Here is a 23,891-nt window from a genome sequence, read left to right on the forward strand (position 1 = left end):
TTGACTTCTGGCAGTTCTCACTTTATCTCAGCACATCGTGAGCTCTTTGCTGATCCATCTTTTGTTTTTTCTTTCTGTATGCTTATCCCTAATCATCTCCTTAGGGTATTTATTAATCCAGTGGGGTCTGGATTCCCTTCCTGCATTCCCCTTTAGACACAGATTGCTAACATTTTTGACAGAAAGAAGCATTGTACATTCAGTTCTTTGAGCTAACTGACTTCTCTAACTCTTTGCATCAATTTATCAAAGTGTCCTGTACTGGAATCAAGAATGTTTATTACAGACGTGTTTGTTCATCTTCTGTTTAATTTAAACTGATTCAGCTTGTCACTTCTATACCGTGTTATTTTTATTAACCAAAAACTAATCTGAAACACTTTTTGTCCTTTCACTGACAAAAGGAACTTCCAAACTTTCTTTATAGACTCTCAGTATTAAAGTAAAGCTCTGCATTTGTTTCATACTGACCACAAACAGTTTCATCACCATATTGCATCCAGTTTGTTCATGGTAACACTACTTTGCCAATTTTGTTCATCTTAAAACTTTCTTTCTCTTGAGTGTTTATTGTCTCACTGATTTACTTTACTGCAATATCTTCATTTATGCTTTTTTTCCACTTGAAGCAGTAGAAGTTTTAAAGAAAGCAAAATTTTTTTTGGTGTTTTTTTTAAGTTGTACGATACCAGCCCTTCTTTTTTAAGAAACAAAAAGCAAAACCAGACCACATACTTCATGATCATAAGTGATGTAACTCTCTAAAATGATGGTACCTTTAATCCTATTTTCAAGTCATGGTTTAACACCAAGTTGGAGGGCAGAGATTTCACAAGCTCTCAAATCTGCTTTGCATCATGTAACTGCATAAGGCTTCTGTAATGTGAGTCCCACAGCTCTCTTCATGTCATGCCCAGTAAGGTGGGTGCATCCTGGCATGCTGTTATTTATAGACATTGTTACATGTGTTCACGTACATTAAATATAGAGAAAAGATGAGCATTGCTCAGTTATGTTTAATCTTGTTAGTAGAATGTACATATTGATCTTGTAATTGATGTTTCTGGTTGTTTTTTTGAATTCTGTGTTTTAGTAGGCTGTAAAGGATTTACAAAAAATACAGCTGTATGTTATGTCTTTTACAGGATTTCCATATTCTAAATCTACTTCTCTACCTGGCTATGGAAAGAACGGCTTACATCAGGTAGGTATACATTTAAATGCATTCTCCAGGCAATAGTGCATCATAAATAGTCAGCTTAGTAACTAGCTGAAAATCTACATATTAATAACACTTCAAAGGTGTTTTGGCTGCCAGCCCTGTCTGACAGATTCATACCCTATGCAGGTTACACTTTGTCTGTCTGCAAGAGGAAGCCAGGCTGAGGCTTCTCCTTTTGATTGTGTGTGTCATGAGCATTAGGAGGCTTGATTCCCCTCCCAAAACAAATGAAGGTCCAAAACGTATGGGCTGCACATACTAATAGATCACAGTATAGCCTGAATTAATGATAGAGAAGGTTACGCCTATAATTAGGCAAGTAATGATCTTAGAGCAAAGGTGGAGCAGCCCACATCCATTTCATTTCTGGAATTATATGTTCTGTTTTTTTCCAGTATGCATGTGTGTGTGTATATATATATATGCATATACACACACAGTCATACTTTTAAGGTGGGGAGGGAGCAATAGAGAGAGAATGGGCAGCAATCTAGAAAGCAGAATGCATAACAAAATTATGATCAGATCAGACTAGGCATTCTTTCTCTAATCCTTTTTTATAATTTTTGAAGTCTTTAGGAAAAAGGCATCTTTGACACTGTTGTCTCTCTTTCTTTCTGGCATCTAGCATTATGGGTTCTCAGTTCATGGCTTATATTTTTAGGTACAAACTCACTATGGTTAATAGTGATAAGTTGGCAATACATAGATGCATGTGCACTTACATTGTGAAGACTGATTTGTGTCTAAGTTACATGGACAGGATCCCATTCAAATTCCCTGCTTTCTCCAGAGGAAGATTTGAAAGCTTTCAAAGTACATGAGCAGGGTTAAACTTCCCCAATGATAAAGAGTCAAACTGCAGGTCATTGGAAGGAGCTACAAGAAAGCAACTGTCAGAGAGTAGCGCTAAACTAATTTTTCAGTAGCTACTGAAATATCCATCCCTTCGAGTTAATATTATAAGACTAATTGTGCCTGTGTTTCTTCAATACCTGACTGGTTGAATTCCTCCCTGAAGGAACCAGCGGCACTGCAACTTGGTCAAAAGAGATTTGGGAATTTGAAAGGATCTAGATAAACTTGTCCCCACTTAGGAGCCAACATCTTTTTTCTGACTTTCCAGAATAACTGTTACCAGTAAGCTGAAGTGAGTAAGAGGGACTGACTTGCATCCAGCCACTGCTCTGGTGGGGGCCCAAAGCCATCGGAAGGCTCCAGACACATGAGACCAAAGAGAACTCCATCAGCAGTGGAGTTGGCTGTGCTTGCGGGCTCAGGCCATGCAATGTAATGTGACAGCAGCAGATGGCAGCATCTGTCCCCCAAAGGGTCCAACTTCACAGCTGAAACCTGTAGGGAAGTTGAAAAGGTTGCTTGTAATCACATCCTTGAGGCCAAAATTCTTCTCAGAATGGATGTCCTCTGTTTGGATTGCCAGTTCATACCAGCTTTTGTGGTTTGTTGTTTTTAATCAGCCATCCCGGTGCTGCATAACAAAATAAACCAAAAATAAACAATAAGGAGCCTTGCAGGTTATTGTGAGTATAGCTATGCACACCAGTGATAACCTAACAGGCAAAAATGAGACTCGGGGAAAAAAAATATATATAATAGTGCTTTTCTGATCTCCTGTAATGTTTGTCATCATAGCATTTGCCAGCAAAGAAAAAGGAAGGCGGGTCAAACAAAGCTATGGCATGTACGCACAGTTCTCCCTGGTCTTAGTGGCATTAGTGGTGTGAAGCAGAAAGCAGAATGAGACAAGTTGCAATGCAGCATAAGTGATCTGGTTTGCTGTGACAACTGCAGTAAGAGGTCTACATCGCAGGGAAAGACAATTTCAGTCTAACCTTAATGCCAGGTCTTCAAATTGGGGTGGCTGGTGGCTTTCTGACACCTACCTCATTGAAAGCTGCAAGGAATCAGAGCTCAGAAAGTCCCAAGAGCTTGGGGGCAAGGTGGGTTGATATGACACTGCAATTGCCTCTCTGAGTGACATCCAAGCTCCAGCTTTCGCTGGTCTGTGGGAGTTCACAGCATGGGCAACAAAGTGCAACTGCAGTGCCTCCGAGGACCCCAGCACTCACTTGACACTCCACCCTCTTCTACAGGCAGAGCTCCATCTCCATCTTAGATTGATGGGTGATGTGAGTGCTCGGGGTGCCTGCTTTGAGCAATTAGGTCAAGTTCGAATGAGACTGTATTCTCTTTCTCTCTCACAAGGATCTATATTTTGATTGCATGGTACCAGCTGGTTTTCTTTTTTCTCTCGACAATATGCAGAGTGGTTTTGTGGTATATTTTGCTGCTACATTGCTTCTTTCTCTTTCAGCCTGAAAATATGGGCCAATACGAAACAGATCAGGAGGCGAGCTGGGGGATGAAAGGTACATTGCAATATCATTTCCACTCCACTTCATGTTATCTTCCTTTGAGGGTGCTTGTTAACATATTGCCATAAGGGTTACTATTCTGAGATCTTCCCATAATTCACATAATAACGACTAGACAGACACCCAGCTCAGTATCATGTTTATCACAGAGAATCTTCTTTTTATCTAACCGAACATAAAGGCCCAACTGAAGTCCTGCATCACAAAGTGACGCAACCAGGCTGAGTCAATTCTGGTATCCTCGATGTGGGGCAACAGCCTCTGTGGTGGTGGTCTCATATCAAAGAGAGGAACAAATTTAAGATAATCACTCCTTCAAGACATATATAATTTTAAAAAAAAATGTCCATTGTGCTTTGTGTTTGTGCTACATTGTGGTTAAAATGTACAGAATTCAAAAAAGCAGAATTTACTTGCATTCATTTTTTTATTACAGTTTAAGTGGACTGTGAACTTAATATGGAACTTGAGTTGGAATTTTCAAAAGAGCTGAGCAATTTAGGAACATGCATCTACTCATGAGGAAGAGTAGGATTTTGTTTCCAACACACTTAATCTCATTTTAAAAATCTTATTCTAATGCTCCACTTCATGCCTCTGTGTTGATACAAATCTTTGTCTCTACCTTTGAATAGTTGAGAGTACAGATTTTGAAAAGTAGACTTATTTCTGTTTTCATTTCAGACCATAAAAAGCTCTATGAAAAACATACTGGCTGTCCTGGTTATCTATTCACATTGCATTTAATCATCAATGTGAATAGATGACCTTGTGGTAGTCATATATATAGTCATATACTGATCTAACTAGAATACTCTTGTGCTAGTTTAGATCCAGGAATCATCGTCCCCACACCCCTAAATCATCTTTTCTTCACTATTGTTATTCCCACTGCAGTCAGCCCAAGTGCAGGTTGTTGGCATCTTGGAATATTGTATTAACTCAATGATTTTCATATATGTTCCCAAACTGACATGCCTGTAATAATCCATATATTTTAACTGTTTTCAGTAAAGAACAATAAGGGCAGGACTTTTGGATGACAGACTGACTTAACTCTGCACAAAAGCCTCCTGTAAAAAGAAATTCCCAATTTTGCCAGACATACTCACTGTGTAACCCAATGGCATCAGGAGATGGATTTTCTATAATAAGCCTTTGATTCCGAGGACTATTGCTTCAGTAATAGACAGTGTTATAGGCATTCAGGGCATGGGGGTGAAATGCTTACTATGCATGCAGTTATTCAACAGCTATTGAGAAGAGAGAAATGTAGTAGCATAACAAATTGCTGATGTACTTAAATGTTCATTGCGGTGACTCCAACAGAAGCTTATAAATTCTGAACTGTGAACCTGTTCTCGTTCTCTTGCAGAATACAAGGTAAGAAGGGCTTTTCCAACACTGGAAGAACAATCAGATTCAGCACTTCCTAGCAAGGTTACATGTGTTCCTTTTTTTTTATTTTATTTTGTTAATTTTTGTCCCAGTGAAATATTTGTCAAATCAGGATGCAAGTATGTACCGTTTAAATTAGTAAGTTCCCCGCACTGTTATTTCCACACATCAGAATCAGATTTGGCTGGAGTTCATATGCTGTTGTCTTTTTAACAGATTTATCCTTATGAAACACTTATTGTAACAAACCGAGTTCGTGTGAAATTGCCTAAGGATGTGGACAGGACCAGGCTGGAGGTAGGAATGATACTTGCTTGATGGCTTTGCAAGTCTTTGTCCTGTTTGTTTACCATCTTGGTTATTCCTGTGCCCAAGTAATAGCAATGAAAGAAGAGAGAAGAGAGGAATAGCATTATATATTATATCTTATTTCAAAACACTAGTATGTAGGCAATTTAACTAAAAAAGAACAGCCAAAAACCTGCCAAATGTCTGCCAATGCAGATATAATTTATCATAAAGGAAAGCTTAGTTTCTAAAGGCCAAATCCTAAAGTTGATGTTCAGGCAAAATTCATGAGGTAGTTTTTTTTTGACTGAGTAGTGACGGGACTGAATAAAGACTCACCTAAATTATTAAACTAACATATCTTTGTGTGAATTGCTATTAAGAAGAAGAGATCGTTCAATAAAAATTATGTGATTAACAATATTGAACCTTTGGGAAGATATATATTTAAATAAATTTATTGTATTTTTAACTTGATAATGTGACAAGAAAAGAGGAAAGAAACTTTAATCCTAAAGCAAAAAAAAAGAAGAAGAACTGTGAAGTAGTAGAAAATTCCTCATTAAAGATCAAGGGTTTTTTAAAAAAATTCATTTACCAAATTCTTATACATATAGTATATTTTGGAAATGGTTTATGTTCTTAAATACTTCAATGTGCTTGTCACTTGATTACCCAGCAAGTGGTATTGATTTGATTGTAAGGAAAAAAGAGCCTCAAACATGTGCTGTTTTAAGCTGGGGGTATAGTAAGGCACGATAGCAATAATAAAAAGCACAGTGAGTCCAGAAAAAGGAGCGGGGAGTTGGAGCGATACTCATCTGGACACATCCTATAAAGGATTCTTTTATATATATACATATATACGTGTGTGTTAAAGAGTACAGTCTTTGTTTAAACACATCAGGCTGGTCTGAAGGGCAAATGCAGCTCCAAATTGCTTTTTTAAGACAACATATAGTTTGCTTTGGATGGATCATGCCTGTCCTGGCTGCCATTATCTGTAACTCCTCCACCGTCCTCAGCTGGGGTGGCTGTTTGTTTAACAGTGGAGTTGCTCAGCCTGCCTCGCACCAGGTGCAGCCCCGCGCCTGATGGCTCAAGGAGCCCAACCACTTCAAAGATCTCACAGAGGTTTGCAAGAAGAACAGTAAACAAGATCTGCTTCAAACCTGCACCAGGAAAGCGATAACAGGACCAGGCTGATCCTGCTGATTGCTGCACTATGTTAAACATGTGGCCTGCAGGAAGGACTCCTTTGGAGACCATCTTACATTTATTAGAGATTGGTAGTTTTTTAAACAATTAAATTAGCAGTGCTTTAATAGGATTATAACTGCTGGAAAAACAGAGGCCACAGCTCATCTACACATTCAAACCATATGCAGAGTTGAGGGACAGGCACAAACTGTTGCCTTCCCTGCTGGCCTCTTCCCCCCTCCCCGTCCCTTCCTTCTGCATTGCAGAATTGCTGGAAATAAGTAGCTTTGCATAGAAAAGCAGTTTATCATTATTTCCTCTCATGGCAGAAGAAGAAGATTGTAACTTAGTCGCTGACTTGCATGTTCAGCAGATTTCAGGCTTGGGCAAGACCCAGGACTCAGGGAGCCCAAGACTACGTGGGTTTATAGGTTTGCAGAGGAACAGACCAGGATTAGACACACACCCACCCTCCCACCCCCCCCATCTGTTAGTAGAGGACCCACTTAGCATATGTTCATATCTTAAAGCTTTTGGGGAAAACACTCGGAATACTGGAAGCAGGTATTAAGGTTAGATTTCACCTTCTCTTGAGCTCCATTTCATGTTCTCTAGAGGATATGATTTGATGCTCACAGATCTCTAGGAGGCAAATGCTCTCTCCGAGCAGAATGGGTTGCCAGCTGATCTTCTGTTTTCATCCTGCACAGCCAGTGTCACTCTTGAAAAGGCTGCATTGTGCCTACAGAAATGGTGAAGGTGATAGCACTGCTAAGCCCATGTATTATCCAAACTGTAGAGTGATTTATCTTGGAAAATCTTTTAAGAAAAAATCCATGTTCTAATATTCCAGTTTTGTTACAATCAGTTTTGTGGGCTGAAGACCTTGCTCTCACTGCTGCAAATCAGAACAAGCTCCTGGGTGTGATGGCTGTGGACAGGGTACAGGTGATGTCAGTGAAAGGACACCTAGTTGTGTTTTATATCAACTATCAAACCTGAAAGCAGTCTTAATGTGTCCAGTATGATTAGAATGTCTCACATGTGATGTTTCTGATTTCCTGGTCTACTTAGGAACCAAACCTGGTCTACTTAGGTGACCAAATCTGCATGAGCTGGATTTATTTAACAGCCCTCTTGCAAGTTGACTTGAAGCGGGCTCCTGTTTGTGAAACAAAGTTTGTTGTGAACTTTGAATGATCCGGCATAGATGTCATGGAAAAGGCACTGTTGTTTGTCTCTGGCTCCTTCTTCCAAGGGAAGTCTCCTATATTGAGTGTTCCTGTCATGAAAAATGAACTCAAGTGAATGGTATTAGCTCCTTGGGTCAGATGCAGGGAGGCTGTAATTAAGGCCTTGGCTAATGGTCAAGGACCGCAGGAGGGTGGGGTTTTAATGGATGGTAGTGTTTTCCTAGCTTTGCTCCCATTGTGAGTATTTTTTAGATTATGCTGTTGTGTAAGAAGTTTATTTTAAGGATTATAAAAAATATTTTCTTGTAAAAATGCATATTTTTCTAAGCCCAAGAGATTAGGAAGGCTCAACTGATAATAAATACATTCAAATAATAGGAATTCTTTCTTCAAAAGCACATATATCTAAGCACAGAACACTCGACATGTTTTTGTTTGCTTGTTCTAACTCAGCAGTGAGGCAGAAGTAGCTCAGTTCCTTGAGCTCCTCAAGGAAACGTTTATGCCAACAGTGAACTAATACATGCAGCATTGAGAAGCAGTTATAACAAACGACCTGCTGATTTAAATATATTACTGGCACTCTGACTTTTGAATGAATAGCCTGGCTCTTCAGTTAGTATAAGCTAATTAGAAATGCGAGGAATTTACACTAGATAAGGATTTGGCCCAGGAATTTTTTTAGAATTTTCTCTCTACCACAGTGCTGTATATTCTAACGTTAGATGAACGGAGCAGCATTCCCATGCGCTATTCTCATGGGAAATGGTGAAGAGCAAGTTGATTCAGATAATGTTGCAGAACAGCAAAGCAGGAGGACAGGAGTGGATTATACATTCTGGGTGAAGAAGAGGAATTGCACCCTCACCACAACAGCAGATGACACAAACTGGGGAGGACAACAGTTGATGCTCTGGTGAGCAGAGCCTCTGTTCAGAGGGACCTGGCCAGGCTAGAGGAATGGGTCGACAGGGACTTCTTCAAGTTCAATGAAGGTAAATCCAGATTCCTGCACTTATGACAGAATAATGCTATTCATCAGCACAGGAGGAGGGGAACAGCTCTTCAAAAAAGTACTTGATGGAAAACAAGGTGAACATGAGTCAGCAGCTCACCTTTACAGTAAAGTGGTTGCAGAGGAAAACATACCCTTCTCAGAAGTAGGCATTGAAAGGCCAAGAGGCAACAGTCACAAGCTGCAGGAAGAGAAATTACAATTAGATATAAGAGAAGAGTTCCTCACTGGGAGAATAGTGCACTGGAACAGATTGCCCAAGAGGTTGTGGTGTCTCCATCCCTGGAGGCATGCAAAACTCAGCTGGACAAGGCCTTGAGGGACATGATCTAATTTTAAAGTTGCCCCTGCTTTGAAGACCTCTGTAAATTCCTAATTTGCTTAGGTTGATACATTCTGTGAAGACAAAGCCTTAACATAATTACAAAATAGGATTATTTGGCGCTCTTGCCAAAAGAGCGTTTGAAAGCATACATAATTTGGTCTATCTTGGAACATTTTATCAAAAGGATCATTTTATTATGCAGAGGCTTAAATATAAGTGTCCTGGAGCACACTTCCCTATTTTGGACAACTTAAGTCATGAGTTTCCAGGGACTAAGACATAACCTTTGGATAGTACACATTAGCACATTCCTTACCTACTGGTTTCCCAATGGTGTTCCATGTGGTCTGTTTTTTTATTCCAAAGGAAGTTGGGCTTATGAACACTTTTGAAAATCTGATACCTCTTTTAAGTACTTGAATACCTTTTATGATTTAGGCCTTGTGCTCCTAAAAGCATGCACTTGATACTTTTATCTTAGATTGGATATTGTTTGCCTGTTGTTCAGTCAAAGCAATGTGGTTCAGTGCTTGCACATCCAAATTGATGGTTCATGCTCAGCTGCATAGGTTTATGTTTTTTTTCCTCCTGAAGTTGCTTTTATCACAGAGTATAAGATTTCTTTTGTGGTCACAGACTGGTAGTTTTGAAAGCCAGCATAGTTAGTCTCTTCCATTTGGAAACCATCTTTTAGTGTTTTCATTTGATTTTCTTATCTTAATGTATCTTAGTTTCTCTACCCTTTTCTTTTAAATGTCAGGGAGTTAAAAGCATTATTCATTCATGCCTGTCAAATACAGTAGAAAGTAAACTATTCCACTTTTGTTTGAGCCTGTTCATTCTTTGTTTAACAAGGATACACTGAAACAATTGCTAAGGAAAAAAATATTCTGGAATGTCAAGTAGCAAACCTTCATCTGCCACCTTGTTCTCTTGTAAACAGAAATGAGATATTTAAACATGGGTGCGGTCTTGTTTGAACAGAACACTCACATTAATTTAAACATGCTTTTCCTCCTGAAACTGCTTGTCTGGATTTGTTTTAGGGATGACATTTTTTTCCACTAGTTTTTATTCAACAGTCACCCTGGGTTCTAGCCATTTGGGCTGCAATCATTTTAGGACTGGTTTCCAGTAACTGAGCCTGAATTTATAACAGCTCCAGCTCCTAGATGTCCTTCATACAAGTAGTGTTGTGTGTCCCACCTCCTCTGGAGCTCAGATGGAGAAAATCAGAGTAAAACTGGAATACTGGGTGTTGTAACATAGAGAAGTGCAGTGTGTAGTTTGGGGCTGAATTTGAGGTTACAGACTCACTTCACGAAGAAACTCATAACCTAGGGTGAAAAAGTGCAGTTCATTGACTTCAGAGGAACTTCACACTCTTTAACTTGCAAAACATTTGGGTGGTGTTGCTTATTCTAGGCATATGCTTGTGTTGTGATCAGTGCTGGATGTCTGTATCAGTTTTCAAAGGCCTTACAAAAAGAGCCACTGAAAAATGAAAATACACATTAGAAATTACATGATATGTACAAAAGCTAATTCCTGTCAGAGTGGAAACACTGTGGGAGTGAACAGGGATTAGATGTGAAGCATTCATATTATGGATGCACTACAGCCGAAACTGAGGGAAACTGGAAAACCTGCTTTAAGGTATTTTGCACTTAGAGCAAATGGATATGAAAAATTTCATGTTGACCCCAGCATGCTTTTTTGGATCAGGCCCAAAGACAATAGACATACCACCTGAAATCAAACCTCTGAGCCTCAGCTGTGAGTCTGTGACAGATACCCAAACAAATGCGAGCACTAACATCCATGAACATGCAACAAATAACTTCATAATAGTCATCTACCTCTTAACGTAAAACTGCACTTACATGTCTTAAATTTTTGAAAGATCCTCTGTATATTTTTATAGTTCATTATGGATTCATAGATTTAGTTTTATTTATGAATCATTTCTTAATTATATAACATTTTTATCAGCAGTCTGTTGAAGGCAATTACTTATGCAATTGTCAGTATGAAAAGGCTCATTTGGTTGAATAACAGAATGATGGCACAGGTTATTCTCAGAGATGTTCTACTGTGTACCACTGTGTAGGTCATATATTGATATCCCTGAGTGAAATACTTATATCTTTTCAGCATCTTGTATAGTTACTGAGCTGGGGAAAACATTGAATGTACAGTGCTACTACAGAGTATTTTGCATGTGCCTTCTGATATTTCATAAGAGGTTCGTTTGTAAGTACCCCACAGTAGTAGTGCTGAGTGGAATGCAGCTTCTCAGTGAAGTTTCATGATACCCTGAGATATTAAACGAGATATTTTCACAGGTTCAGGAGCCTTGGGGTTACATCGGCAGGGGGAAGGGTTTCAGACTCCCTTCCTCACTGCTTCTGTTGCACTGCTTTTCCTGGGAGCCTTTTTGGGGACCCACATTGCTATGTAGAAGCAGAGGAGAGAGGAGCATCTACACCTACTGCCACTGCTCGGTTGCACAAGTGCTCCAGCTGTTCAGTGTTGTGACTAAGTGCCCTAATCTAGCATAACTGCAATTGCAGTGCCTGCTGCCTCATCCCCTGATCAGTGGAGTTGCTCTAGTTATCTTTTGATACCTTTTGAAGTTCATTAGGTGGCTACTCATGCCATTTCTTAACGTTCCCTCCCCTATCACATAATTACTTAATAGTTTGAAATATTTATTGAGCATGAAGCTTAATTACTCTGTAGATGAGCATAACATTCAATACTCCCTTGGGAACATGGCACATGGCTAATTACAGCTTTGTAATTAACCATGCAGTTGGCTTAGAAGAAACCGAAGAAACCTCCGAAAAACGTGCTGAGCCCCAGCAGTGCCACAGAAAGAAGGGGGAAGAGTGCAAACCTTGCGAAAGGAAAATGAGGATTCGAAATTCAGTAGATAAAAGAGAAAATTTTCTAGAAAATTATGGTTGGGCATCCAAAAGTAATATTTGGGCTAACTTTGAGAGGCACGAGAGAAGGGAATGCGGTGGGGAGAGGAGAAAAACTGGAGGAGGAGGCTATTATTGGTCCAAATGTATCCAGCTGAGATACTTTTAACATCTTAATGAATACAGGAAAAGACTGTCCCACCAGCAAAGCCTCTGCACTAGCTACCCTAAAGAGCTAAGATCTGGTTATTTACATGAATGCTTGTTTACTGCTGGATAAACCTTTCCAGTAAATCCCAGTTTAGTTTAACTGTTTTGCATTTTGAAGACTCTGGAAAAGATCCTATAGCTTTTACTTCTGGATTTTGTGGATCAAAGGTTGGAAGTAATACAAGGACTCTGAACAAAAAGGAATTGAAGTGGACAACTACTCAAAATTACACTCTATAAAACAGAGGGCACAGTAGTGCTTCAGAGAGAGACTAGCTGAAAGATTCACTATGGATTCAGACAAAGGCAATGTAATGCTTAGCTGTCATTCCTATAACATAACAAAAAGCAAAAGGGAAACAAACGTGAGGTTTTAAGTGACCTCTAGGAATTAGGACTTTGATTTTTCTCATCTTCAACTCACCACCTCCTGCCATCCACTGTGTTCGTTCATTAGTTCAGTATTGACTCATGAGGAAGTATGATATCGTCTGAATTTCCTACATTAGCATGTTTTCACGTGAGGACTCCCATCCAATTACTGACACAGAATAAACATGCTTGTGCAGCATGACCTGGTCACAGCTTACTGCAGTACGGCTGTAGGTTAATTGCAATTTTCCCTTCCTGTGACTTATTCACTCTAATGCCATGTTCCTAAGTGTTAGTTTCAATTTCATTGAAAGTACGATTATTCTTGGAGAAAAGAAATGTCATTGAATTAAATAAACATTATAACTCTATTTAGAATGATTAGTGGCTTTTTAGCAGGCCACAGAAAAATAGAGACAAGCCTCATTAATTTACAGCTAAAAGCATCACTTCTTTCTGAGATAACACTGTGGAGCAAGTATTTGAATGTGAAATTAATTACTTTTGTTCTGAGAGACTCAAAAATGAGCACGTATCTGTACTGCTCATTTTAATGATCGTGTTTTGTAGAGCATGAGGATTTTCCGTTACAGGGGTTGCATTGCAGTAGAGAGGTTTAGCTCAGCCCTTGCTTAGTTCTGTATATCTTAATAAGATACATTTGCATCTTAATTCTCCTGTTGTGCGTGTGTATGTTTTAGGAGAGCTAGCTACATACTTACAGCAAGGTGTGGTGACCCTTCTTACACAGCACTGTGCCGTATAGGTAATATCCAGGTGAGGAATTACAACAGCAGCATTGGGTTCCCAAGCTGCAGGCCACCTTCGGACTTCCCAAACTGGGATCCCAAAGTTGTGATCCCATATCTCTAATCCAAAATACTGTCAGTATAGGTGAGAAACGGTGCTTCTGGAGACATGACTCTCCTTTTCCACACAAAGCCACTGCTGTGACCCATGGACACATCTGGCGGGACCAGTGCTTTACTGAACTTGAGTCTCTCTGTCTTTCTCTCATTTCTCATGCAAGCTGACATGACATATCATCCAGAACAAAAGGTTGAGCACTATTGACTTTACAAGCCCCAGATTAATACAATTTTATAAAAACAATGTGATATAGTGGTCCTTTCCAGTGTGACTATTTCACAAATATATCCAAAATGCTGATGCTGCAAGCTCCAGTGTAGCCGTCTTTTTAGTGAAGGACCATCTTTAAACTATTTACCTTATCTTTTGGCAAGGCTTTCAGGCAGCATCATATTAACATCACTATGCAGCTTCCAAACTGAGCTCACTTAAATGCAGTCCGTTCAGATTGTGGGTAGAAGGGGATCTTAATCTGGTCCTCTGTACTCTCCTCAGTGTCTGCAATGTGCCCAGCTTTGCCGTTGATGCAGAGCAGAGAAGTAGATTGAGTTAAGCTGCCTGAATATGGCCAAATTGTCACAAAGGGAATTAAGAATCGGTTACTAGCACGCTGTAAAACACCCAGAGTTCCTAAATAAATAAGGCCAACACTAGTTAAAAAAAGGAATGACTTACTTTTACTAATAAGATGGACGATTCATTTAATGGCCCAATGATGCACTATTAACATAGCTAGATATTTTAAGCTGATCCAATCCTAAAAAAAAAAAAAAAAAAAAAAAGAAATAATGTTCTTGGCCTTGTAAAGCATAGCTTTACACACACATCTTCTCTCATACCTCAAAATGAATATCCTCTCTATTCCCTATGCATAATTTTCAATTTCCGTTCTTTTGTTTGACTAATGAGACAAGGTAACACTTCATTTAAGACAAATTAATATTCAAATAGCTGAAAAGAAAGATAAATCAATCTAAGATTTCTTAGTGATGCATTTTCTCTGCCATTGGGAAGAGCTCTAGGTCTTATAGCTATAAGTTTTAGGGAAGTCCCAACAATAGTGCAGACAAAATTTAACATCACACATACAAAGAAAAGTATGAACATAAACTTCCCACACTGGCCTATTCCCATGGTGTTTAGACCCTTCAAATACTCATAGACATTTACAATATTTTCCCTTAGTCATCATTTGGCTAAGCTTATACATACTTAGGCCTTTTAGTCTTTCCTCATAAATCAAACTCTGCAACCCATGATTACTTTTGTTACTTTTATGGGAAGCTTTGCCAGTTTGATGACGTCTTTCTGGGATCAAGGTTTATTCCAAAATTTGCAGACAGAACTCTAATCATCGCTGCTTCTAGGGTCAGTCCCAAAGCCCATGATGCCTAAGAAAGGGATGGTGAAAGTTTCTGAGATGCAAGGAAAACAGCATGAATTATGCTGCATTGGGCACATACTGGTGTCCTCAGGCAGGGTTCAGACCAAGGGGAGGTGTTTCCTTCTACTAGAATTAATTTTGCATCTGAGTAATGCATTGATGGAGTAAGAAACTTTGCTAATATTACAGTCTGATTGCTAGTCCTTGAGATGAGGGACAGTATGTGGAGGAGAAGTAAAAGCAAAGAAATTGCCTAGTGGAATGGGAGGTGGAAATAACTGAGCTCGTGCTTTCCCCATCTCAATCTCTGCTACTACATCCCAGGGCTGGAAACTCTCGACTGCTTTTGGACCAAGCAGCACCAACTGAGAACTGCTGTGAGACGAAAAATGGTGCTGGTGTAAAACAAAACTTCAGTATAATTAGAAAATGAGTGCGTGCAAGGAATGACGGTGATGTCATCTGGATACAAGCCAAGGAGCAGAGTGCACATCTAATTCATACTGGCTTGGATAGATGCATGCAGACTGAAACCTCGCTAAGCCTGAGGGCAAAGCAAAATTATAAATGGCAAAGTACAGCCTTGGAGGGGAAAGGGGGAGTTGCAGAGCTTGTACTGAGATTGGTGGCAAGTTTTGTCAGTAGGTGAAGTGTAGCAAGTATTTCACACCCTGCAGAAAAGGCTTGCTGACCCTCCATTGACCTTCAGTATTGAAACAGATCTGATGAGACCACAGCAATTTCTAGGAAGAGATGGCGTAATTTACCTCAAGAAAAAAAAATGGTAAAAACATTCCTTTTAAAGTTTTTCATTTCCTATGGTTTTGGATGATCGGGAAGTGGGTTTACCTGCAGGGTATAGGCTTTTGGATTTTCTCTTTGAGTATGAACTGCAGTTTGTCATTGCTTTCTCCTGAGTGAGGTGACATCTCAAGTCTCAGCCACAATCTAGAAAGCAAGATAAACCAAAATATGATACACTTTGCTCACCCAGGCTTCTTTTTCAGTCCCATAATTTACAGAAGTGTTCCTTGCTGTGAGAAATTGCTGAAGTTAAGCTTGCTCACATTTGTCCACTGGATTACCAGGAAAATATAGGAAAAAAAAAAATCAGTGCAGAGAGAAGTTACTTTTTCTTTCCAAACCCAGTAGAATTAAATTCTGTCAGTGAGAGATTGTTTCTAAAATACATTGTCAGATGTAGCTCATTTCCATGTGAAACAGGATCTCCTTTGCCAAATATGCATGGCGTATTTGTTCCATGCTATGCATAGTGCTTATGGTGGGTTGCTATCATCGGTCAAATGAAAAATGAAGGCTCAGTTCCAAACTCTTAGTCACTGTTGTTCTGAATATGTGGAATCTCAAGGGAAGAAAACCAAGGCTGTCCTTTTTTAAGAAACTACAAGGGCCCGTAGTGACCATTCAAGGTAATTAAATGTAGTGATTTCTTATAAACAAATCAATTAATTTTCCTTGAGTAATTTATATTACAAAGATAAATGCATTGTTAATAAGTGGAAAGTAAAATTTTGCTTTCAAATTTGTCCAAAAAAGGTAAGGCCAATGGGGCTGTGTCCATCCTGGTCAGGTAAACCATTGTGGGATTACCAGGGCGTGTTAGCATGCTCGGTGTCACAATTTTGGCTAATAGCAGGAAGCGCTCTTTCAGAAGATGCTGGGATCTGATTCAAATGATGGACAACCTTGGCCTATTTGAACTACCAATAAAAACATAGTCTAAAGGACACAGTGGCTCCCCTTCCCCTGGGGAGTGGTGTACTCCCCTCTACCTTCAGCATCTTGCACTCAGCATTTGGAGGCAGCATTAGTCACATTCATGAGGACTGTATCTCCTTTAAAATTACCCTCCTGGCTGGCTTGCTGGCATGTGTCTTGAGAGTGAGTGAAGTGGACTAAATGGCAGTTTTGAGCCTCCTCCAAGTGATGAAAACATTGAACTGAGGTTTCTCACCTCCTGGGAAAGTCCTGCAGCCAGGAGGCAGGGAGATGAAAGGAAAAGGCCAATATCCTTCCCTTGAAACAATGCAGTTGTCTGATGTGTGGTGAGCCTGATTCTGTTGTGTGAGATACGTCCAAGCGTTTCCTCTGCTTAGCAGCTTTGGGGGACCTCGTTTCTGGATGCAGGTGGGGCTTCAGCAGGCGCCGAGGTGCTCAGGATGGGGCTGCTGGGGTGTGCCTGGAAGGAGAGCTGTGCCTCAAGTCAAAAGCTCAGCTGGGGAGGAGAGGGTTAGATTGCGGGTCTGGTCCCAGGTTTCAAGGAAATCTTTGTGGAAGAAGGGAGTCTGTGTTTAAAAAATGCAATTTGTAATTCTCATTGCACCGAATCTGTCCCTTTTAGATGGTGTGTGCTTAACACATCAGGAACAGAGAACCATAATTGATACTACTGAAATGCTTGAGCAAGAATTTGTCCACAATCAGTAGAAGAATTTTAGATTATATTAATTTCTAATTCACATATTTATCTTTTCTGCCTTTTCTGTATATGTACTAATAATTGTTAGGCAATTGTTATCTTAGCTCCTTCCAATTCTTTATGTTGGTGTTCTTTCCTTTCTCTCTCTCTCTTTTTTCTTTTTAATATTGAATCGTGAAAACATCAAATAGAAGCATAGTTCTTGGCATTTAAAAAAAAATACTTAATCCATCTTGGACTTCTGATATGAGTCTATCCCCATGGATAAGCACATTTTGGATGTAGGAATTTAGTCTATGTTTAAAAATTGCAATTTATAATTCTCATTGCACTGAATCTGTCTCTTTTAGATGGTGTATGCTTAACACATCAAAAACAAAGAACCATAACTAATACTACTGAAATGCTTGAGCAAGAGTTAGTCCACAATTAGAAGAATTTTATATTATATTAATTTCTAATTCATATATTTATCTTTTCTGCCTTTTCTGTGTGTGTACTAGTAATTGTTAGGCAATTGTTATCTTACCTCCTTCGAATTCTTCATGTTGGTATTCTCCCCTTTTTCTTTCTCTCTTTTTAATATTGAATCATGAAAACATCAAATAGAAGCATAGTTCTTGGCATTTAAAAAAAATACTTTATCCATCTTGGACTTCTGATATGAGTCTATCCCCATGGATAAGCACATTTTGGATTTAAGAATTCAGCAGTGTGCTCTCTCCTTTGTTACAAGGCTGCTATTAGTGGACCAGTGTGGCGTCTACCACTCTCATTAAAGATCAAGGCAAAACAAATCCAACTCTGAAATTACATTGTTATCAATCTCTTTAAAGTCCTGAAATAACTTAAATTTGTTTCAGCGTGCTCTGTCATCAAGCACCATGTATAAACACATATTTTCCCAGAAGACCACAGCTTCTGCTCAGTTGGAACTATATTGCAAAGACTATTTTTTTTCAAAAGTAACTACTGCCATCAATAATTTCATTTCCCAGCTACTCTGAGCTCATTTGGTTTTGATGCAGCCTTTTCCAGAACCAGTTTGGGAATTTAGATGCAAATCCTAATGCAGTATTTCATAGCGTGTTTTAAAACTTAGGAAGGGCAGAAATATTCCTGTACACAGAAGAGCTTAATGATACCTTTTGTATTTTCATTTTCAAGAGGCATTTGTCCCCTGAAGAGTTCCAGGAAGTCTTCAAAATGAGCATTGAGGAATTTGATCGTCTGGCACTTTGGAAGCGGAATGACCTGAAGAAAAAGGCTCTGCTTTTCTAGCCCCTCCCGGATAAAATATGTGCTTAATCAAAACAAAAAATAGTCTTGCCAGAACTATCACGTGCACTTGCTGTTGAACCATTGTCCAGCTTCATTGTGTTAGTATGTGTCGGGGAAACAGGACAGATTAGATGGCAAGGCGTTGGAATACAGAGAATTTGCTAATCTTGCATGACCAGATGGTTTTGTCAGTAACTCCTGGTCCTACCCAGTTTACAACGTGCAAAAAATCTAGCTTTAAATTTATTGTTGCTTGCAGTTGTTGCTTGATGCAAACGGAAATTATGAAAGGAAGAGAAAAAGTGTAGCTGTGGCAAAGGAAATGCATCCAACGTTTTGTTCCATTAAGTTTTACAACACAATTTTTACAAAATCAAGTAAGTAATGAATATAAAATTCTCCAACGGGGGATCACATGCTATTAAAAATATGGTAAAAGCCAAAGAAAAGCATGTCCACAAGCAATTATTGCAGTTGTTTATGTGTGGTACTTTTTAAGAATGAAAGCAAAAATATGGAAGCACCTTAATTCTACTTCTTATACTTTAGACACAGCCTACTCTCTGAAAGGTCGTATTTGTCTAGAAGGTAACTAGCTATCTTTAATTACAACACAAGAGTTTTTATTTTATTAAGAATATATTGTGACATAAAACAGTTATAATGACTAAAATGTATACAGACCTACTTAAAAATTTAGTCCCATTCGTCAGGAAAACTGAAGCCTTATACAAAACTGGTTTAAGAGTGTATTTTGCCAGTTAACTGTGTTTTCCTACTGGTTTGGGGTGTTTGGAGATCTTTTTTTTTTTACATTTCATGCTGATAAAAATACCATGTAATCTTAATTATATGTAGATAGAAATATCTATCTATAAAATAATTATTTTCATTAATATATGTCCTAAGTAAAGACATTCTTCCTTTCTCCACTTTCTGGCTTTACACAGTAAGCCATGAGAACTGTGATGGCAATTGATTGGTGTGGAAATGGAACAGTTCAGCATAAAATGTAACAAAAAAAGCTTGGTGTGCTCTATCAGTGATACATCCAATTATAAGCAAATACATAAAATCCTCATGCATTACTATTTGCATGTTTCTATACAAATCAATTTAAAAAAAAAACCTCTGTGATACTGGTGCAGTACCTTGAAACTATCTTAAATAACAAGCAAAGCTAACAAAATCTAAGCGTTTGATATGAGCGTAAGACCTTAATATCTCTTCCAGCTGAAAGACTGTATTAAATTTAATAATTTCATATGGTCAGAAGTATGGTTGCTGACAAAGAATGTTTTAAAGTGAGTTGCTAGTTTTGTGTAATACTAAAAGAGCATTACAAAAAGTACATTTTTCAGCCATGTGTCAGTATTCTGCATTTTTACTGCCTTGAATGTTTGTACTCACTTCCTACTTCACTATGTCTTTTTGCATTTCCTTAAAGTAACTGGTTAATATATGCACTACAACACACTGTTTCAACTGACCCAGTATTGGAAAAATCATAGCAGTGAACATGCCTTCTTCCAACTAACTTTCAAAATCCGTGCTGTTGGAAATAAATATTTTCTCATGACCTAAATGTTTTGTCTGATGATACAAATGTTTAAAAAATTCATTAAAACAGAGACATAACTTAATGGCTTTGCTAAGGTGTGTATCATTTTTAGATTGCACTGCTGCTCTGGATAGGGTCTTCCCATGTTATTAATGTAAATAATATGTAATTTGCATTAGTTTTGCTCAGTGAGGAGAGCGTTAGGTGTACCTCTGAATGTCAAGTTACTGTAAAGTTGGTCATGATTTAAACAATCCATCTAGCAACTGACACATCTCAACAAGCAAAAGCTGCTTCACTGGTGATGTTCAGTGTACAGAACCATTAGCCAGTCTTAATTGAGAGCTCCTGATCACCTGTAGACCACATCCGCAATGGTTGTCCACCTCGGAATAGCTTGTTATGTTTTGCCTACACATGAAAACTGGCAGCACACTGAAATGGGCCAATCTAAAACATGATCAGCAAGGTCAACTGGTACTATGAAAATCTAAATCCAGGAGAACAATTCGTTGCAGAATCGTGATGAGTAAGTTTGACTTTGATGAAGACCACTGTTCTCATCTACACCTTCCTAGGACATCAGATTGATTACAAACTGCTTCTCCATGAGTAAAAAAATTGCAGGTTCATCAAAGAAATCCATATACCAGTGTAGAACAGGTTCAATGTGAATCTTCATAATTTGAAAACTGCTTAACCACAGTAGTTATTGTAGCGGTGTAGGTTTCAACCTATGCTGCAAGGAAAATGTGCATTACTAAGCAACACATGATCAACAGCACCATGCTGCTGTACTGTATTCGAAGATGTGTAGCTGATGACAAGTGAGGACAGTGAGAGCATGTGAGCTCACGTTTGACCCATTTATGCTGTTTTGACCAGTTATTCTATTATAACATCAACAGCCTTAAAAGTGTCTCCTGAAAATCCTTGTCCTACCTGAGCTAAATGAGATACAACTCTTGTTTTACATACCCCCGTGTAGACTTTTTAGCTCATGATAATCAGTTCTTATCACAGTGCACAACTGTACCTCGGAGTGGTACCCCATCATCTATCTATATTTGCTTACAAGTCAGTTTGTCATTCTGTGCTATATTTTATGGTCAGTGAAGAGAAAAAAAAAGCACTTCAAGCACATCCTAATGTTCAAAACTAGTTATATGAATTACACCTATCATATTTCTGTCCACTGAATATAAAGAAAGCTAATCCAACTGTAGAAGTGTACATTGCAAGCTATTTAATCTTAGATGAAATTAATTCTATGCCTACAGTCTGTAAGTGAAAATGATAAGCCAGCTTTTACCAAGTTAGTGGAATACCAGTCTTAGAACCATTGGCAGTTCTAGACCATGTTACCAAATCACTTTCAAGCCATCAGGGACGGTACTTTGAATTGCACAGATTTCACAAAACACCTTAACACAGTAATTCTTTGTGTTCGTTACACTACTCACCAGACAGGCACATATTTGATGCCAAACATGCAAAAATGTTTTAGAAGACAGTCAGTTTATCAGCTTACATTCCTACTACCAGCCAAAACCAAAAAGGAATTTTGGCTTCCATACACAAAACCTTTGCTGACGTTAGATGAACAAGTCCTCTTGTGTGTCCTTCTTATTTCGTTTTCCTGAAAGTTTGAAATGGTCTGTAGATATGTGTTCTGTGCAAAGGTGGCATAACTCAATAAGCTGTTCTGTTTTTCAATGATACATGTCAGTGTATCACTCTATATTTAAAGCATCTACTGTCATATAGTGTAGGGACCTATTTAGTTATACTTTCTAGCCTGACTAAATTCTCATTTACAATATGATATTGTATGCTGGATTTGGCACAAGCCAAATACACCAGTGTAAAAGGGCCATAAAGTGAGTAACGTTGTAATTCACTTCACCGCTAAGTTTTCTGTACATCACCTGAACTCCATAAACCAGAACATGGCATACCAGAGAATACATCATTTCTGTTTCTAAAATTTATCGTATTTTCCACATTTTAAAACTGTAAATTGGAATTTTAGTCATGTAGTTTTCTTTCAGGAACTTAAGAGTGTCTTATTAAACGTGAATAGACTAACGTGCATAATCAATGTTCTGGTTTATTTCTAGAGTTCCATATGCTAATGTTAAATAGCATTATGAAATGGAAAATGCATTTCTTAGTAATTAGATAAATCTTTGCCAGGATATTCCATCTGATAGTGTGGTCCAGCATTGGCAGTAACAAACTGAGAGTCCCAACAAATCATCAGCTGTTTTTTAGATAATGCTCTTTTGAGTTGTTAAGATACTGTTCCATAGCCCTGTTTTCAAGGAAATGCTGTCTTTCACCATTTTGGTAAGTATGGATAGGGCTGTGCAGCTCAAAAGGATCAGTATGGCTCTTGAAGGAACCTATTTTGGTATGTATACAAGAAGAAGAGAATTCTGTCAGAGATTTTATTTTCATACTTGGATCTGTTGTCTCAGCTGTTCATGACAACCCTGATGTATGACCTCATGTATTTTAAAGAAGACACGTCTCAAACACAGCAATGAAAGAGCCAACTTCTTTCATCATCAGAGTCTTTGAGACAAAGGAGCACATGGATTTTTGTGGTTGCTGAGGAATACCTGACCAACAATTCCAGATAGGAAACCAGGCGTGCCAGATTACCATTATAGCTGTCTGAGAAGGCTGAACATTTTTGTCTGACCTTCTGCTATTTCTTTTCCTTGTGGTCCAGGGGAGAACTCTGAAAACTGGAATTGCAGAAACAAGAAAATACATAGTCGTGAGAGCTACTTGGAATCTAATAACCCTCTGAGACAAGGTTAGTTTTACATGAACAAAAAAGATACAGTTCAGACCAAGAGAGATGCCTTGTCTTATATTCCGCATTTTGATGAGGAACCATCTATTTCACGTTTCCCAAGTGTGATCACGCCAGACCATTAATTTTATCAGCCTTTTCACAGATCTGCATGAAAATGCTGTTCTGCTATTTGCAGATGAGCTAGGTGAGGTCCCAGGCACTGCCATCTGTGTGGCACATGGACTCCTGGGTGACCTTATATTCTTCTGTCCCTTTGACTCGTGTGTGAGGAAAAGCGTCATGTTCTTCTAAGCTTCCTAAGATCTAGACTAGCCCTTGACCAATGTGATTGCTTGATAGCGCACAGGCGTGGATACCATTTTAGAGATAACTTGAGTATCTGAAAAAAATACAGATGTTTTTAATATCACAACGACAGACTGAAATTCTCTTGTACGTGTAAAATTATACTGTAGGCTTGCATTTCTTCTTCATATCCAGGGCGCCTCTGAGGTATGGCCAGATCCTCACAGGCTCACGCGAGGTGCTGGCTCAGGCTTTTGGAGTCTTTGTATCCCTTATCACTTTTCCTATTCTGTGAAAAGCCGTGTTAGAAAAGGTGATACTCAGTAAAAATGCATGCCTTTCAAACATTACATCTCAATAGTTTACTTCTCTGGTATTGAAGCACACACAGCAAACTGAAGTTTGTTATGTTATTGCAGCTGGTTATTATTCCCTCATCATAGCCACTGTCTCTGTGAGTTACAGCTGAGAGAAGTAAGTAGTTTTGTGTTTTTCTAAGTACTCTTACTTTCATGATTTAGCATGTTTTCTTCCTGCCACTCAGTGTTTGACATCTTGGCTACTATGCACACAGATATTTGTAAGTAGGTAGGTTCCATAGTTTTTTTAAATGGTTGAACAGATCTCTGCAGCATTAAAGCAATTTGGACCAGCCAGAAGTCCTTCCATGCCAGATTGCCCAACAGCAGCAGCTCCA

At 38.7% G+C, this 23,891-nt stretch overlaps 1 protein-coding gene across 5 annotated transcripts in view; it reads left to right on the forward strand.

Annotated features, from left to right (window-relative positions):
- ABLIM2 (actin binding LIM protein family member 2) overlaps window positions 1-20,164 on the forward strand; it is a 150,131-nt gene extending 129,967 nt beyond the window's left edge. For all 5 annotated transcript variants that reach the window (XM_068403068.1, XM_068403067.1, XM_068403069.1 and 2 more), the window contains 5 exons: window positions 1,146-1,204; window positions 3,558-3,612; window positions 4,994-5,058; window positions 5,233-5,313; window positions 18,408-20,164. In XM_068403068.1, coding sequence (XP_068259169.1) covers window positions 1,146-1,204; window positions 3,558-3,612; window positions 4,994-5,058; window positions 5,233-5,313; window positions 18,408-18,521 — 374 coding nt within the window. In that variant the 3' untranslated portion in view covers window positions 18,522-20,164. The remainder of the gene's footprint in view (window positions 1-1,145; window positions 1,205-3,557; window positions 3,613-4,993; window positions 5,059-5,232; window positions 5,314-18,407) is intronic.
- The last annotated feature ends 3,727 nt before the right edge of the window (window positions 20,165-23,891 follow it).

This window comes from Nyctibius grandis, chromosome 6 (genome assembly GCF_013368605.1).
Source record: "Nyctibius grandis isolate bNycGra1 chromosome 6, bNycGra1.pri, whole genome shotgun sequence".
NCBI classification, from domain to species: domain Eukaryota; kingdom Metazoa; phylum Chordata; class Aves; order Nyctibiiformes; family Nyctibiidae; genus Nyctibius; species Nyctibius grandis.